Source organism: Emydura macquarii, unplaced genomic scaffold (genome assembly GCF_026122565.2).
Source record: "Emydura macquarii macquarii isolate MOO-44397 ecotype Brisbane River unplaced genomic scaffold, CSIRO-AGI_Emac_v2 contig_691, whole genome shotgun sequence".
In the NCBI taxonomy this organism is placed as follows: Eukaryota; Metazoa; Chordata; order Testudines; family Chelidae; genus Emydura; species Emydura macquarii.
This window is the reverse complement of record NW_027130828.1, coordinates 12,646,238-12,660,457: the sequence shown is the minus strand read 5'-3', so window position 1 is coordinate 12,660,457 and position 14,220 is coordinate 12,646,238. Positions and strand designations below refer to the sequence as shown.

The 14,220-nt window shown below is 42.4% G+C and overlaps 1 protein-coding gene across 1 annotated transcript in view; it reads left to right on the top strand.

Moving 5' to 3' along the window:
- The window catches only part of LOC137148917 (collagen alpha-1(XXVII) chain-like), a 226,174-nt gene extending 213,070 nt beyond the window's left edge, over positions 1-13,104 (top strand). Inside the window, exons 51-62 of the mRNA XM_067542144.1 lie at positions 660-713; positions 1,368-1,430; positions 2,261-2,314; positions 3,425-3,460; positions 3,886-3,903; positions 4,330-4,365; positions 4,722-4,748; positions 5,053-5,106; positions 6,090-6,258; positions 6,494-6,603; positions 9,941-10,159; positions 10,948-13,104. Coding sequence (XP_067398245.1) covers positions 660-713; positions 1,368-1,430; positions 2,261-2,314; positions 3,425-3,460; positions 3,886-3,903; positions 4,330-4,365; positions 4,722-4,748; positions 5,053-5,106; positions 6,090-6,258; positions 6,494-6,603; positions 9,941-10,159; positions 10,948-11,094 — 987 coding nt within the window. The 3' untranslated portion in view covers positions 11,095-13,104. The remainder of the gene's footprint in view (positions 1-659; positions 714-1,367; positions 1,431-2,260; positions 2,315-3,424; positions 3,461-3,885; positions 3,904-4,329; positions 4,366-4,721; positions 4,749-5,052; positions 5,107-6,089; positions 6,259-6,493; positions 6,604-9,940; positions 10,160-10,947) is intronic.
- The last annotated feature ends 1,116 nt before the right edge of the window (positions 13,105-14,220 follow it).

Below are 14,220 nucleotides of genomic sequence, written 5' to 3'. Positions count from 1 at the left end.
CAATGTCCACTGTGTATTAATCCAAGTTTAGATCACACACCCTAACTGTTCAAAGGTGGGTGGTGGTTTTTTCTTGAAAATGTGAGCAATAATCCTTGGAGACATATTTGAAATGGGCAAGAGTTTAAAAAAAAAAAATCCTGGTTTTTAAAATTCTAAGCACGTACTTTTTGACAGAGAGAATCGCTGCAGTTTGAAATGGTCCTTCATTGGGAGTCATTCCCTTGGCTTAGTTTGTAAAGCAAAACCGGGTTTTCATTTGAAAGTTATCAGAGTTTGAAACTGTGCAAAGCTAGGGGCTCTTGAGAGCTTTAAGACCAGCTCATGGAGCAGACACTCCTCTTCACTGACCATGGCCCAAACTCCAAAGCTGTACCCTATTACCTCCTAGCAACTTGGCAGTGAGACTATGCTAATATCTTAATTCAACCAGATGGGAAGTTCTCCAATTCTCTTTTTTCAGAACAGCTGATTTCCTTTCCAAGTCCTCATTCATAATTCCAGGCTTAGAAAGAGAGAGAAATAGAAACATCCACATGTATTTTTCAACCTCAGTGTCATGAACCTTCTGGTGTGTCTTCTGGCAATAAAACATTTAAGATTAAATGCATTGCTTTTGATTGCTCTTTCATTTGTCTTTGCTTGGTTGTTATTTCCAGGGGGACTTTGGCGAGTCAGGGTTTCCAGGGATTGCAGGCATATTTGGGCCAAAGGTAAGACACTTCCGGGTATCTCACGGGCTCTATGGTGTGTCTGTATGAGGCAGACATTCTCCTCCTGTGGCAGATGGATTATTGGGACTAGCCATGTGCTTCTTGCAGTTCCAAGTTCCTAATTACTTTAGTTTATTCCCTTTGAGCCACTCTCCACTTCTAAAATCATCCCTAAGGCACTGAAGTTAGTCTGAGCTCCATCGATATGACTCCCACCAGGATGCGTGATGGGCTGGACCATTAATCCCCTCTAATGTTCTTCTGACTAGTTGAACATTTCTATTGCCTTTGCTGTGTCAGAAGAGACTCCAATCCAGAGACCCTTCTATGTCACCAGTGTTATGTGCCCTGATGTAGTTTTTACACCCATTTTTATCTGAATCTCTCATCCAACTATATTTAAGTTACCAAAAAAAAGGTACAGCTAAGAAATGCCATTCTAAGAAAAAGAACCATCCTGCTTTCTCGGGAATGGGGCAGATTTGCAGAACATGGGAGGGAGCCACGGTTTAAAAAAAAAAAGTCAGGACTCTCCCATTCTTGCATACAACTGGTCACATTTCTGTCTTTGTTCCAAAACAGTAAGCAAAGGAACAAACCTTGTGTGCATATGCTGTATGTCTTTCTGGGTTTATATCTGATTTTTATCTATAGGGGCCACCAGGAGACTTCGGGTTCAAAGGAATTCAGGGCCCAAGGGGACCACCAGGTCTCATGGTGAGTTCTTTGAAATTTTTTCTAATTTTAGAAATGTCTTGAAACCCCACCCCCCCAGTCTGCTGTTTTTTCTCAGGACTGTCTTTGGGCCAAAGTCTGAGTTGCACAAAACATACCGAGTACAATTCTACTCCACCTTTACTAGAACACTGGCTCCTTAAAATGAGTTTCATTGTAGATGGAGGCTTTAAATTAGCTGTGTTCAGCATGCTATATTACCTGGAAGGTAATTTTTTTAAATGGTGCTAGTCTCCAGTAAAGATTCCTCAGCATGAGACCTCTCAACTATCCAGTAACACTCTTCCCAAAGATATGGTCTCATTGTCCATTCAGATCTTATTTCACACACCCCTTGTAGTGGACTCATACTATCAGTCCACTGAAGTAATGGAAGCAGCAACTCCGGTTCAAGAACTTTATGGTGGAGTGAGGCCAAGAGTTCTGGGTTATGAATACCCGTCCTATGGATACAATTACTTAGGTCCTGGGATAGAGAGAGCAACTTCGCTTCTGTGATTGATTTCTGAGGAAAAGGAAACCAGACACTTTTTGAAAATGTATGAGATCCCAAGATGCTCCTTAAACCATTGGGCTCCCAACACAGCAGGAGCCTTAGTGTAGCAATTTGTCCTTTAAAATGTTTGATTCAGTTGTGAGGAATGAAAAGATGAATATTCCCTCATCCTCAATGGGAGGGGGTGGGGGGAAATCACTGTGCCTTTGTACTGGGTATGGAGCCCTGTGTTATTCAACAGGACTAGTCTGGTAAGAAATGAATTCCATTCCCTAGACCCCAGTTCACAAATGTCTTTTCTCACTTTCTGTTTTAGGGAAAGGAAGGTATTATTGGGCCGCTTGGCATTCTTGGTCCCACTGGAAGCTCTGTAAGTGTGTCTGTTTTCTCTGCTCTTACTTTTAACAGATCATAATGATTGAGGGTATTGAGACCAGTACTTGCTGCTATTTCAGACGTCTCTGAATTTCACTTCCAAGCTCTGTACAAGTACAGCCTAAGCCCCATCTCACTTTAACAGAACAAAACTGTATTTTTATAGAAAAAGCCAACTTAACAGAAGTGCAGCTGCAGTCACTTGGGTAGGGGGAATTCTTAGTTTACAAATTAGCAGCAGATCTATTTAAATATGGGTTTGGGTAGGAAGAATTAGAGTGTTAAGGGTGATATATTTTTATTTATAAGATATGGAGCCAGATTTTGAAAAGAACTCCTCTCATATTTATGTACCTCAGCAAGTAATGAAATTTTCAAAAGAGTTCAGCATCAAATGTGCTGAGCTCCTCTGAAAATTTGGCCAAGTATCACAATGGGAACTGCTAGTTTCTGAGCACTTCTGCAGCTCTGGACAAGGGCTCATATTCCCATCTCAACTCCTAAACTCCAAAAGCAGGCACTCAGTCAAAACTTCCTAAAAATAAATAATGAAATATTTCAAAGTCAAAGTGGCATCATAAAATAAGAGGGGGGAAGCTGAGAAACCCATACATGAGCTGATGTTGATATAGATGAAAAAAATCTATGGAAAAATACAAAGATTAGTCCATCAGTGTTAAAAGTGAGGAGGGATGAACTGAATTAACTGTTCCAGGGAAGCAGCAACTGGGTAAAACTCTAAGTGGCAAGTAGAGGTCAAATCAAGTATACACCTTGCAACACTCTGACAGCAAACAAGAATATACGCACCAGAGGTTGGTGGGGTTCCCTTGCTATGCATACGTTTAGTCATATTTCAGACTGGAAGCTTATAAAAGATTCCTTCTTGCTCACTCCACTTGTAACCTGTGAAACTTCCAATAACAATAGCTACTTTGGCCCTGAAGAACAGAAAGGAGTAAGAGAACCAGCAACATTCTGTTTAGAGAGACATTTGGGCCACATGCAAAGAGTTTTCCTCCAAAACATGCCAACCCCTCCAAATGATTACTTTTACTAGCAGCCTGCCTGACTCTAATCATGTTGTATACGGTTCTTTAAACAGGGTCCCAAAGGAGACAAAGGCAGCCGTGGTGAAACGGTAAGTACTCTTCCAGAATCCCTCAGGTACCTTAATTGCATAGAAGCCTGTTCTCATATTGGTGCATAGAGGAGAGTAAGACTAACTCAGTCTTTCATCCTTCCAAGATAGATGCATGGCGTTTAATGTCAATGCAGAGCAAGAAAGGGGCATCTGTTTATAAAAGGTCTCCTCTGAAACCCCCCACACAGTAAAACTGCATTAAAGATCCCCAGGCACATTTTAAATAACTGGGGGTTCTGCCACAATATCCTTTGCCATAATTTCCCTTTCCACCATTGCTATGCAATATACTGGTTTCTTGCTGTCCTGCAAGGGGCTGCATTTCGATATGGCTTCTAAACCATGCTGGGACCCCGTGGGATGAAAGATGCTATATTAGTGGCATGCAATCTTTGACAAACTCTCCTGATTTTCTTCTGCAGGGTTTTCAAGGTCCAAGGGTGAGTATTTCAGACAGTTGTTCCCTAGCTGTCATCATCCCTGCTTGAATAAACTGAGGTGCAGCAAAATCAGATGCTGGAAGGTTAGGAGGGAGTGAGAGGAACTATGAATAATAGAGAGTAAAAATTTTGGGGGTGGGATGGGACCCGAGAGGTGCAGCCACATGCAAACAAAATTAGGAGACTAAAGATGAAAGAAGCATGAGAGCACTATATTAGGAGACAATATAGCATAGTAAAAACAGCAGTGTGGGAAGATATGGCACCTCCTGTCCCCACAAGGGGTTGAGCTGGAGAATGTTGAAGAACTGGAAGATTTTGGGAGAGACCAGATGTGGGAAGGGGCTCAACTTTTCTCTGGGATACAAGGATTTTAATTTCACTGCCAACTGCTGACATTTTACTCACTGATGCTGTTTTCTTTAGGGTCCACCAGGCCCACGAGGACACCCCGGGCCTCCGGTATGTACATGGGGAAAAGGTTCAGAGGATGACAATCCCCATTATTGAAGGTTGCTAGACTCTCTGACTAAAGAGACTGCGCATTCATATGGAAATCACACTTTGACTCCTGTAGAATAAGGATAATAAATTACTACACAGGAGTTTTGCATGTCTGAATGAACTAATGGCTGTAAAGCACTTGGAGATCCTTGGATCTAAGGTTCAATATAGGAAATAACATTGCTACTCTCTCTGTTCTGCAGTGGGGACCCCAGGGGGATAATCTTAAAAGGGGATCAGAAATTCTTTGACAATATTATTCATTGATCATAAAATACAGTCACAGTTAACCGGTTTTTCCTTTTGGTTTCTAGGGGCCACCAGGCATTCCAGCTTCATTTGTAAGTTGCTGGGTTTTATTCTATACCATGGTTTCATTATTGTTGATAGTGACTGAAATTGTGACATGCACATGTGAACATATGCAAAGCTCAGAAACTTGCAAGTGCCCTGTTATCCCAAGATGTCCACTAGAACATCCCCCCTAAATGGACGGAGCAGAAGATACCGTCCTAGCAGGATCTTGCTTGTATTTGGCACCTAGATATAGAGAAACATCTACTGTTCTGTTTGCTTGTGCACTCAGCTCCTGTTACAAATAGGTCTAACAATCTACTAAAATTCCATTATCATATCTTCCCCCAGCAGCAAGGCGGCTTTGGTGCAGCTTTCCAGACAATGATGGACTCGAACACTGAGGTACCAGGATGCTTTTTAACCTACCAAGCTTTGATACAGATGCAGGCTGTTGCACTGTGTAATCTTAGGGAGGAGAAACAGCCTTTCATGCCACCTTGTCTGCTCTTTTCCTCGATCATCTCTGTCCCTATTTTATGTAAAACAATTCCACCTTCCCCTTTGCCTTCCATGATCCTATCCTTTACCAGTATACAACACAAGGCTTGAATGCATGGTCCTGTATAAGGACTGCAGGATTAGGCTTTGGTTTGTGAATGCTGTGCAAATCTTAAATATCTCTCTTCTCTGAGAAATTCCATTATCTTCACTCTCTCAATAACTTAAAGGGCTCTCGAGTCATTTAGGCCCTCAATCTGAACTGCGTTTGAAATGTTTCTAGTCAGGTAGTAGTGTGCTCTAGATTGCAAATGCATTGCTACTTTTCTAAAGAGTCTATTCTCAGTGTGAACAGTGGGATTAACAGTTTTAAATCTCCCATCAGTTACAGCACCTAGAATGCTTGTGTTCTGATTATGGAAAAAAGTCAGGAGGCACCACCCCCATCATAAAGTATTATTGCAGATATTTAACCAATGCACGTTATTGCCAGGGCTGCCACCAGAGAATACTTGAGTTCTCTGAACAGAATCCTGTGGGGTTTCTCCTCAATGTTTTGCTTCTCTTTTTGAGGGAACAGTGATGAATGTTGGGACCATCTTGTATCAGTCATGCTTCCTTCTTTATAGTGTAAAATGTGAGAAGGTCCCTATTCAAAACCGCTATCTATGACTATTTGCACTGAGTGTCATTAATCACTTCCATTTCTGACTGTGCTTTTGCCTGTTTTTTACCCCCAAGAATACAAAGGGAGCAGTTACCATTGTTACAAGTTCTGATGGCTTGTCTAACCAATGCCAACTATGCTATTTTGGGGGATTCTCAAACTGCAGCAGTTCTCTCAAGCTCAGTCAGTGCTGACTGTCATCTTCTCTCTTCTATGGCAGAGCTATCAACAGTCAGACCTTCTGATGCTAGACCAGGAAGGAGAGATCTTTAAGACTCTACACTACCTCAGCAACCTCATCCAGAGCATCAAAAGACCCCTGGGAACCAAGGAGAACCCTGCACGCATATGTCGAGACCTCATGAACTGTGAACAGAAAATGGATGATGGTAAGCAGCACAACTATGTCCTGGAAATGCTCCCAGCATGCAAGAGAGATGCATGTATAGGGCCAGTTAAAGCAGTTCAAACAGGCCCCATTGCACAGGTCTAGCATAGTCACATTTGCATTTTGCAAAGAAATTAATCACAATCTGTTGAAACTTTTCTGGTTCTCATGCATGGGAGACACTGACTGGTTCACACACCAATTCTTCCTCATCCCTGATTGCTCCCTTTCTTCAGGTACTTACTGGATTGATCCAAATCTTGGCTGTTCTTCAGACACAATTGAAGTCACCTGTAACTTCACCAAAGGTGGACAGACATGTCTCAGCCCCATCACTGCCTCTAAGGTACACAGTTCCACTACAGTCTGTCAGCGTTTTTCCTTATATTTGGAGGGGAAGCCCACTATGTTGTTAAAGTGGGATTTAGGGTAGATGGACGTTGTATCAACAATGTAGGTTGATTTGAGCCTAAGGAGGTAGAATTTACTCACCCAATAATGTGAGGAAACTGAGTATGTATTAGTTCCTATATTGCGGGTTTAACAGGTTTGCAAAAAATTGCTCACTACTCTTCCCCAGGTACATTTTAACACTGTTCTTTGTCTGTCTGAAACCATGATACCACTGACTAGACTGCCCCCCGCCTCCTCTCCAGCTAGTCTATAGTCCACATTGATCAGGGAATGAAGGCAAAGGTTCTACCAACACACGGATAACTTATCAGTATCCTTAGTAGCAGTGGGTGACTATTACAAACATGCTTCCTACAAATATTTTGTTGAATTTTTAAATTAAATCCCTTGTCTTGTTCATAACCCTTAAAGAAAATGAACACAAAGGGACGTGGGAAACAGTTCAGCTCACATGCACAAGCACTTTTGGGTGAAATCCTGTCTTCATTGACTTCAATAGGAACAGAATTTCACCATAAAATTTTAAATTCCCCCATACCTGTATCTGCACAGAGGTGTTTGCAAATGCACACTCATCCAACTAGCGATCAACAACAATATTGTGTGACTTGTGTGAACTAACCACCACAGGTCTATTATCGAAGTACTTGAAGAGAACGATTCAGTGATATTGGGGGTGAATTTCTATAAGTTTTTGGAATGATCTAATAAATTCGTGGGGATAAGTGGGAGGAAATTGCAATCTGCCTCCAGCTCTTCCACAAACAGGAAGAGGCTATTCATTCACTTCTAATAAAGATGAATGAGTGACAGAGAGAAGCTAGCATGAGAGAAGAGACGAGAAATTAGAAAAAGACCAAGCATAACCTGGTAATACTGGAAAGCAGGAACCGTTCTGAAGTTAGAAGACACTGTTATAGGATCATACTGTACTTCCTTATTAATTATTACAGCACTAGGCTCCCCCAACGATTATTCCTTTCCCCTCCCCCCCCCCCAACATTTTGCTGTCTACACTACCAAGAGGATGGTGGAAGCTTTTCAAACAGAGCTATTGACACAGGGGAATAAGCAGACTCTCTAGTTCCACTATTCCCCGGCTCATCAGTGTCAGCTACAGTTACCTGCACCGCATAGGTGCACGCGCCAGATAAAGAATCAAACTCTCATTTGCTCAGTAGCTCCACCCAAGATTGAAAGAGGTCCGAGGTCCAAGAAAAATTGGACAAATTGGAGGATTGGACCAAAAGAAATCTGATGAGGTTCAAGTGCAGAGTCCTGCACTTAGGACGGAAGAATCCCATGCACAGCTACAGACTGGGGAACCGATGGGCTAGGCAGCAATTCTGAGGAAAAGGACCTGGGGGTTACAGTGGCTAAGAAGCTGGATATGAGTCAGCAGTGTGCCCTGGTTGCCAAGAAGGCTAATAGCCTATTGGGCTGAATTAGCAGGGGCATTGCCAGCAGATCAAGGGAAGTGATTATTCCCTTCTATTCAGCATTGGTGAGGCCGCATTTGGAGTAGTACAAAAAGGATGTGGACAAGATGGAGAGAGTCCAGCGGAGGGCAACAAAAATGATTAGGGTGCTGGAGCACAAGACCTAGGAGGAGAGGCTGAGGGAACTAGGCTTATTTAGTCCGCAAAAGAAAAGAATGAGGGGGGATTTGATAGCAGCCTTTAACTACCTGAAAGGGGGTTCCTGGGAGGATCGAGCTAGGCTGTTCTCAGTGGTAGCAGATGACAGAACAAGGAACAATGATCTCAAGTTGCAGTGGGGGTGGTCGAGGTTGGATATTAGGAAAAAGTTTTTCACTAGGAGGGTGGTGAAGCACTAGAATGCGTTACCTAGGGAGGTGGTGGAATCTCCATCCTTAGAGGTTTTTAAGCTGTGGCTTGACAAAGCCCTGGCTGGGATGATTTAGCTGAGGTTAGTCCTGCTCTGAGCAGGGGCTGGGCCTAGATGCCTCCTGAGGTCCCTTCCAACTCATCTTCTGTGATTCTCTGAAAATATACCCAGTGTGGATGGGATTGTCAGAAGCACACAGCCTTGGCCTAACTCTGCTGCCAAAAAAGTCATCACCAAGTCCTTTTGAAAATCACACCCTCTCTTCCTTTAGCTGTAACCTGCAAGAGGACAATTCAGCCAAAACAAGCCACTTACACCTTTTGAAACCTCAAACCAATCAGGAACAGAACAGTGATGCTCGCTGCATCAGCCCCACTGGTGGGGTCCATGCAAAGTCAGGAGTCTGCAAGAAGTTAATAAGCTGTTCAGAACTCACCGTTGGTTTTAAGAAAACCAACCATAAAAAGAAATTGAGAGCCTGCTTCCCACCTTAAAAACACACCCCTGCAATTGACATTAATTGACCCCTCAACCGAGAAGCCATTCCAATCCTTAGAGAGGGTCCTACTAGTTAAAAGGTGGTGATACTTTGTCCTGTCATGCCCCTGGTGCATGGCTCAGTAGAGGATATCAGTCTCCAGGCTTATTTACCCAGCATATTTTCCAAGTACTAAACTCACACAGTGTTGCAACTAAGCAGAAGATTCAACAACAGTAGGACTGGAAGTCCCTTTAAACAAAGCACATCCTGCTTCTTGATTTGTGGGCTTCCTCACTGAAGGCTTAGGCTGGTTTGAAACTGCCGTCTACACGCTGGTTAGAAAACATTTTTCAAACCCTTTGTTGTTTAAAGCTATGCCCGACTAGTCTAATAACTATTGTGCAGTTATGACACAGAGACCTCATCCCACCCTGCTTCAGAAGCTAGTTTTGAGCCAGTGGTTCACATTACTTTTCTTATACTGAGGAACCTGTCAATCTAATATTACGAAGTCAGCAATCTGTGTCCCCAGCGAAAGGAAGTAAAAACAAACACAAGAAAACTCTCCAGACTGGCTTAGCATCTGACCAGGATCACGTTGTGCATATTTATTGAATACAAAAGGGACTCCCAGGTAAAACTCTCATTCGCTGTGAAGTTCAGATCTGGATTCAAGAGCCAACATCAAGACCTACACAGTAACAAAAATCTTGTGTGTGGTACATTACAAGGGACTGCCCTGTAATTTTTGAACTGGTTCACCCCACAATAACTGTCTAAATTGCCCATTTAGCAAAGTGAGAAAGTTGGGGACAGCTATAATGTACATTAATACACTAAATATTTTTGCTGCTGCTTGCACTAACAGCACCACTGTAACCCTACTGGGGGGCAGGGGGATGTATCTTGTTTTCACATTAACTCTTTATCACCTTAACAGCTGGAATTCAACATTGGTAGAGTCCAGATGAACTTCCTTCACCTATTGAGCTCAGAGGTGGTTCAGCACATCACCATCCACTGCTTGAACATGCCGGTGTGGTGGGAAGGCTCACCTGAGAAGCCTTCAGAAAAAGCTGTGCGTTTCAAGGCCTGGAATGGACAGATATTTGAGGCAGGAGGGCAGTTCAAGCCAGAAGTGGCAACAGACAATTGCAAGGTACAGGGTCCTTACAGCATGGCCAACAAAGCAGCTAAAAAACCCCCAAAGCAACCTAAGAGAAAGTAGGAGAACTGGAGATAGTGTTCCCGTCAATGGGGCTTCACGGGGACATAAGCAACCAGAAGACATGAAATTTAGCCAAAGTCTAAATGCCCTTAGAGCATCCTGCAAGATCCAGCTATTTTGTCAACACTTCCCCACCATGACCAAAGACAAGAGGGGAAAAGAGCTCTTTAGAGCTGGAAGAGCATTAGCAAAGGCCTCTAGGAACCCCACTATGAGCAATTTGCATGCAGATCTTATTTACCTGGGCAGCACTTTCATTCTACAATAATAGGTGCTATAGGAATGCTTAAAATAGAGAACACCTTTGTGTACCCTTTTTTATTTAGAAGAGTTTTTTGTGTGGAGGCAGTGTAATCTAACATGTAGAGTAGGGGAGCCAAGAGACCTGTCTTCTATTCCCAACTCTTGCCCGTGGTCACACTGAGTCAGTGGCAGTCACTTAAGTCCACCCTCAAGCGTGATCTCCAATTTTAGGTACCCACTTAAAATGAAACCTGTAAGTGATGCTGAGCACCCACGGCTTCTACACACTATATCACATTGCCTCCACTTCCCCAACCTACCGTGCCTCACTTTGCCATAACTATGAACTGCTAATAATTTACCTGTCGTAGTAGATAGTGCTTTTCAGGCAGATCTTGATGGAAATTATTCTTCCCCAGAGGAATCTATTCATTCAGCTACTTGACCCCTTCATATTTTCTCTCCCTCTTGTTCAGATTCAGGATGGACACTGGCATCAGACTCTCTTTACATTTCGGACACAGGACCCTAACCAGCTGCCAATTGTCAACATCTACAACCTTCCACCAACTAAGCCAGGGAAACAGTATCACCTCGAGGTCGGACCCGTGTGCTTCCTTTGAACTGTGACCTCTACAGTGCTCCAAGGTTTTGACCCTTTTTTTGGGGGGGAGCCCTACATGTTTAAATAGGGTCCCCTGCCCTTCTTTAGCATAGATGGCTGGGCCTTGTCATTTGGGTCAACTGTTGCTCTGGCCATAGAGCTCAAAGTCTTAAAGAACCTCGATCTCCTGAACTCAGCAGATTCTCCAGCATGGTCATGAAAGAAATTTTAAAAAAGCAGAACAGTGGGGGGGAATGCTGGCATCAGCCAAGACATGAACAGTGACTAGGGATCAGGAACTTGAACTTGGAGGCCAGATGTGATGAGCAATTCCACACACAAAGCTTTTTCCACAACCAAAGAAATATTGAGAGAAATCTCAAGAAGAAACCTGCAGTGCATATCTTTGTCCTCCCCAGTTCCTGAGTTACCAAATAAAATTAGAGCCTCCCTTTAAGAGTTCATCTTCTGGACAGCTTGACGCTGAATAAAAGAGAGATGAAGCTCTCATAAGTGGATTTGCAAGTTGAATCTGGCTGCTCTGTGTACAGGAAGCATTTTGATGTGCAATATTAGAAGAGAAACAAATATATAGATATATATTTTATTTAAGCAAAAAAAAAAAAATAGTAAGTTCCTCCTTCCATGAGTGAGTCTAATAAATGTCCCTTCTCATGTGTGATGAGGAGAGTCCCAAAGCTGAAAATGGAAGGAGACGGCAGGAAGAGAGTGGTGCTAAAAGAGAGAGAGAGGATGGGCTCGTCTGGTTTGTTTCTACCTCTCACTGTGAAATCTCTGGTGCTCTTAAAAAAAAAGTGTGTTATTTTATATATGATTTTAAACTATTTAAGGTGCTAAAGGTGCTACAATGTCTTGCCACAGACCCAAAAAAGCCAACAACCATGGGGACTTCTCTCTAGAATGAGAGAGAAGGTGTGGGGAGGGTGGTTTGTGATCTTTAGCTAAATCAGAAGAAATTTTTGCCTTTAACTTAAAGTGTTTAAAATATTTCATATGATTTTTTAAATCTAGGTTTGTAAAGATAATTGCCTTGGGTGCCAGCAAATGGACAACACAAAATGTATCAAAATTAAGTGTGCCCATGGGTTTTTAATGGCATTTCACTGCTTTATTTGGGGGGGGAGGGTGCAACTCACCCACAGAAGCTGTAAGAATTCAGTTGTAGGGGAGCCTTGATGAGAGCTAGTTTGGTTTTGTTATATAAATAATTTTTCTGTGTTGACCATGTGTATAGTTTTCTTGCCAGCTCTTCTGTATGCAGTGATTCCCTACTATGGGATCCAACGGCTGATCTCTTATTTAAAAAAAAACAAAACAAAACAGTCCTTTGTCAGGACCTGTCTGTCAACGCTGAACTTACAGTACTTTGGTGCTTCAGAACCCAACCGAGCTTGGAGGGGTTTTGTTTTGTAGAAATCTAGTATCTATGTGTAAATTTGGAGTTGGAAAAAAGAGGATAATTATGATAATCTTTTTATTCTACATAAGAAGTAATATTAATGTAATCTGAGCTGTACTGTATCAAACGCTTCAGCGCCTGTTTTGGAGTTTTTCATGTCTCATATGGACTACGGATTATTTTGTTTGAAGAAAAGTCTCTTTTTGTGTATTCTTTTTGCAATTGTCTTCAGTTTGTTTTTCCAATGAGCTAAAAGTTAACAAGATATTTTTCAAATACCTCAACTCCCCTTCTGGTTCTGGTGCTTCCCCTCAAAATACCTCAAGCTTCCAGCCCGGGGTCAGCCATTGAGTGCCTCTCATCCCATATCTTTCTTCAGATCTTAAGTGGCTTTGTGTTGAAGATACCATAATCTCTTCTCTTGCTTGCTTTTTTCATTGCACTCACACACACACACATTCTCTGTCCCATTTCTCCCCCTCTCATCCTCTTGTCGATGATTTTTTATGTTTCATGAGGTTGGAATTTCCATTTGTTCACATTAAACATTTTTTGAACTTTAAATAAATATTTAAAACTGAAGCAATGAACTGGGACTTTCATGGTTTTTGCTTCTTCACAGGAAATTAAGATGGGTGAGAGGAGCAGAAATATCCTCAGTTCAAAGCTATCACAGGTGGGGCATAAATCTAAACTTAGTCCCATTGGCTTCAACATGGGGGCAGGGTTCTGCCTATATGGTACTCATTGCAGGATAAAGCCCATCACTGGGAACAGACCAATGGATAGACCCTTTCTCTGAAAAAACAAACAAATCCTAAAAAATCCTCATGGAAGATTCACCAGCCAAGGCACTAAATCCACATTTAAGCCACTAGAAAACACAATACTTTACTGACCCATCAAAATCACTTGCCTCAGTCAAGAAGAGCTGTTTAAGTGTATGTAGGACAAAGCTGACCTCCCAGCTGATTGCTCCACTGCTTTCCCTTCAGGTTACTCTCTCTGCTAGAAAGAAAAGAAAAGAGCAGCTAGGAGTCTTTTCCCCATTTAAATCATGTTTTAAAACTGTGTTAATTCTTGCTTGGCTGTGAACAGGACAAAAGTGGTACATTAGAGCTACATTTTTGTCCAACTACCTACTGCACCTGCTGATTTTGCCATGACTGCCTTCAGTTAAGATTGGGAAGATGCATGGCATGGTGCAACAGAATGAGCTTCCATTCAATTGGTAATAGCTACCCATATTACAACTAGAGCTCCATGAATGCATAGACCAGTCTGGATTTTCCACAGCAGCAACTAAATCATTCTCTCCTCCAGCAACATAGCTGGATTTAAAACTAGGCTTCAACAAAGTTCTGGAAATGGACATCCTGTTTCCCAGAAGAAAGTTGACATGGAAGCTTTGCACTGTGGTTCAGTGCTGCTTTGCATGAATTCCCATCAACGAGTGACTTTTTGCCAGATATCCCCCACTCCTTCCCTCCAGCCCTATGTGAGGGTTGAAGGGGAAATCATAAGCACAGGCAGCTGAGGAATTTTTGCTATAATTGCATAATGGAACTGATGGGAAACAGTTCCAGATAAGCTTTGACAGTGTGTCGAAAGAAGCACAGCGACTGAGGGACTGATAACGTGTGATGCAAATCTGCCATTATTCAATCACAAAATGCTAGTGTTCAGGAAAGACGTTTAAATTTCATCAGCAAGGACAAATGCACA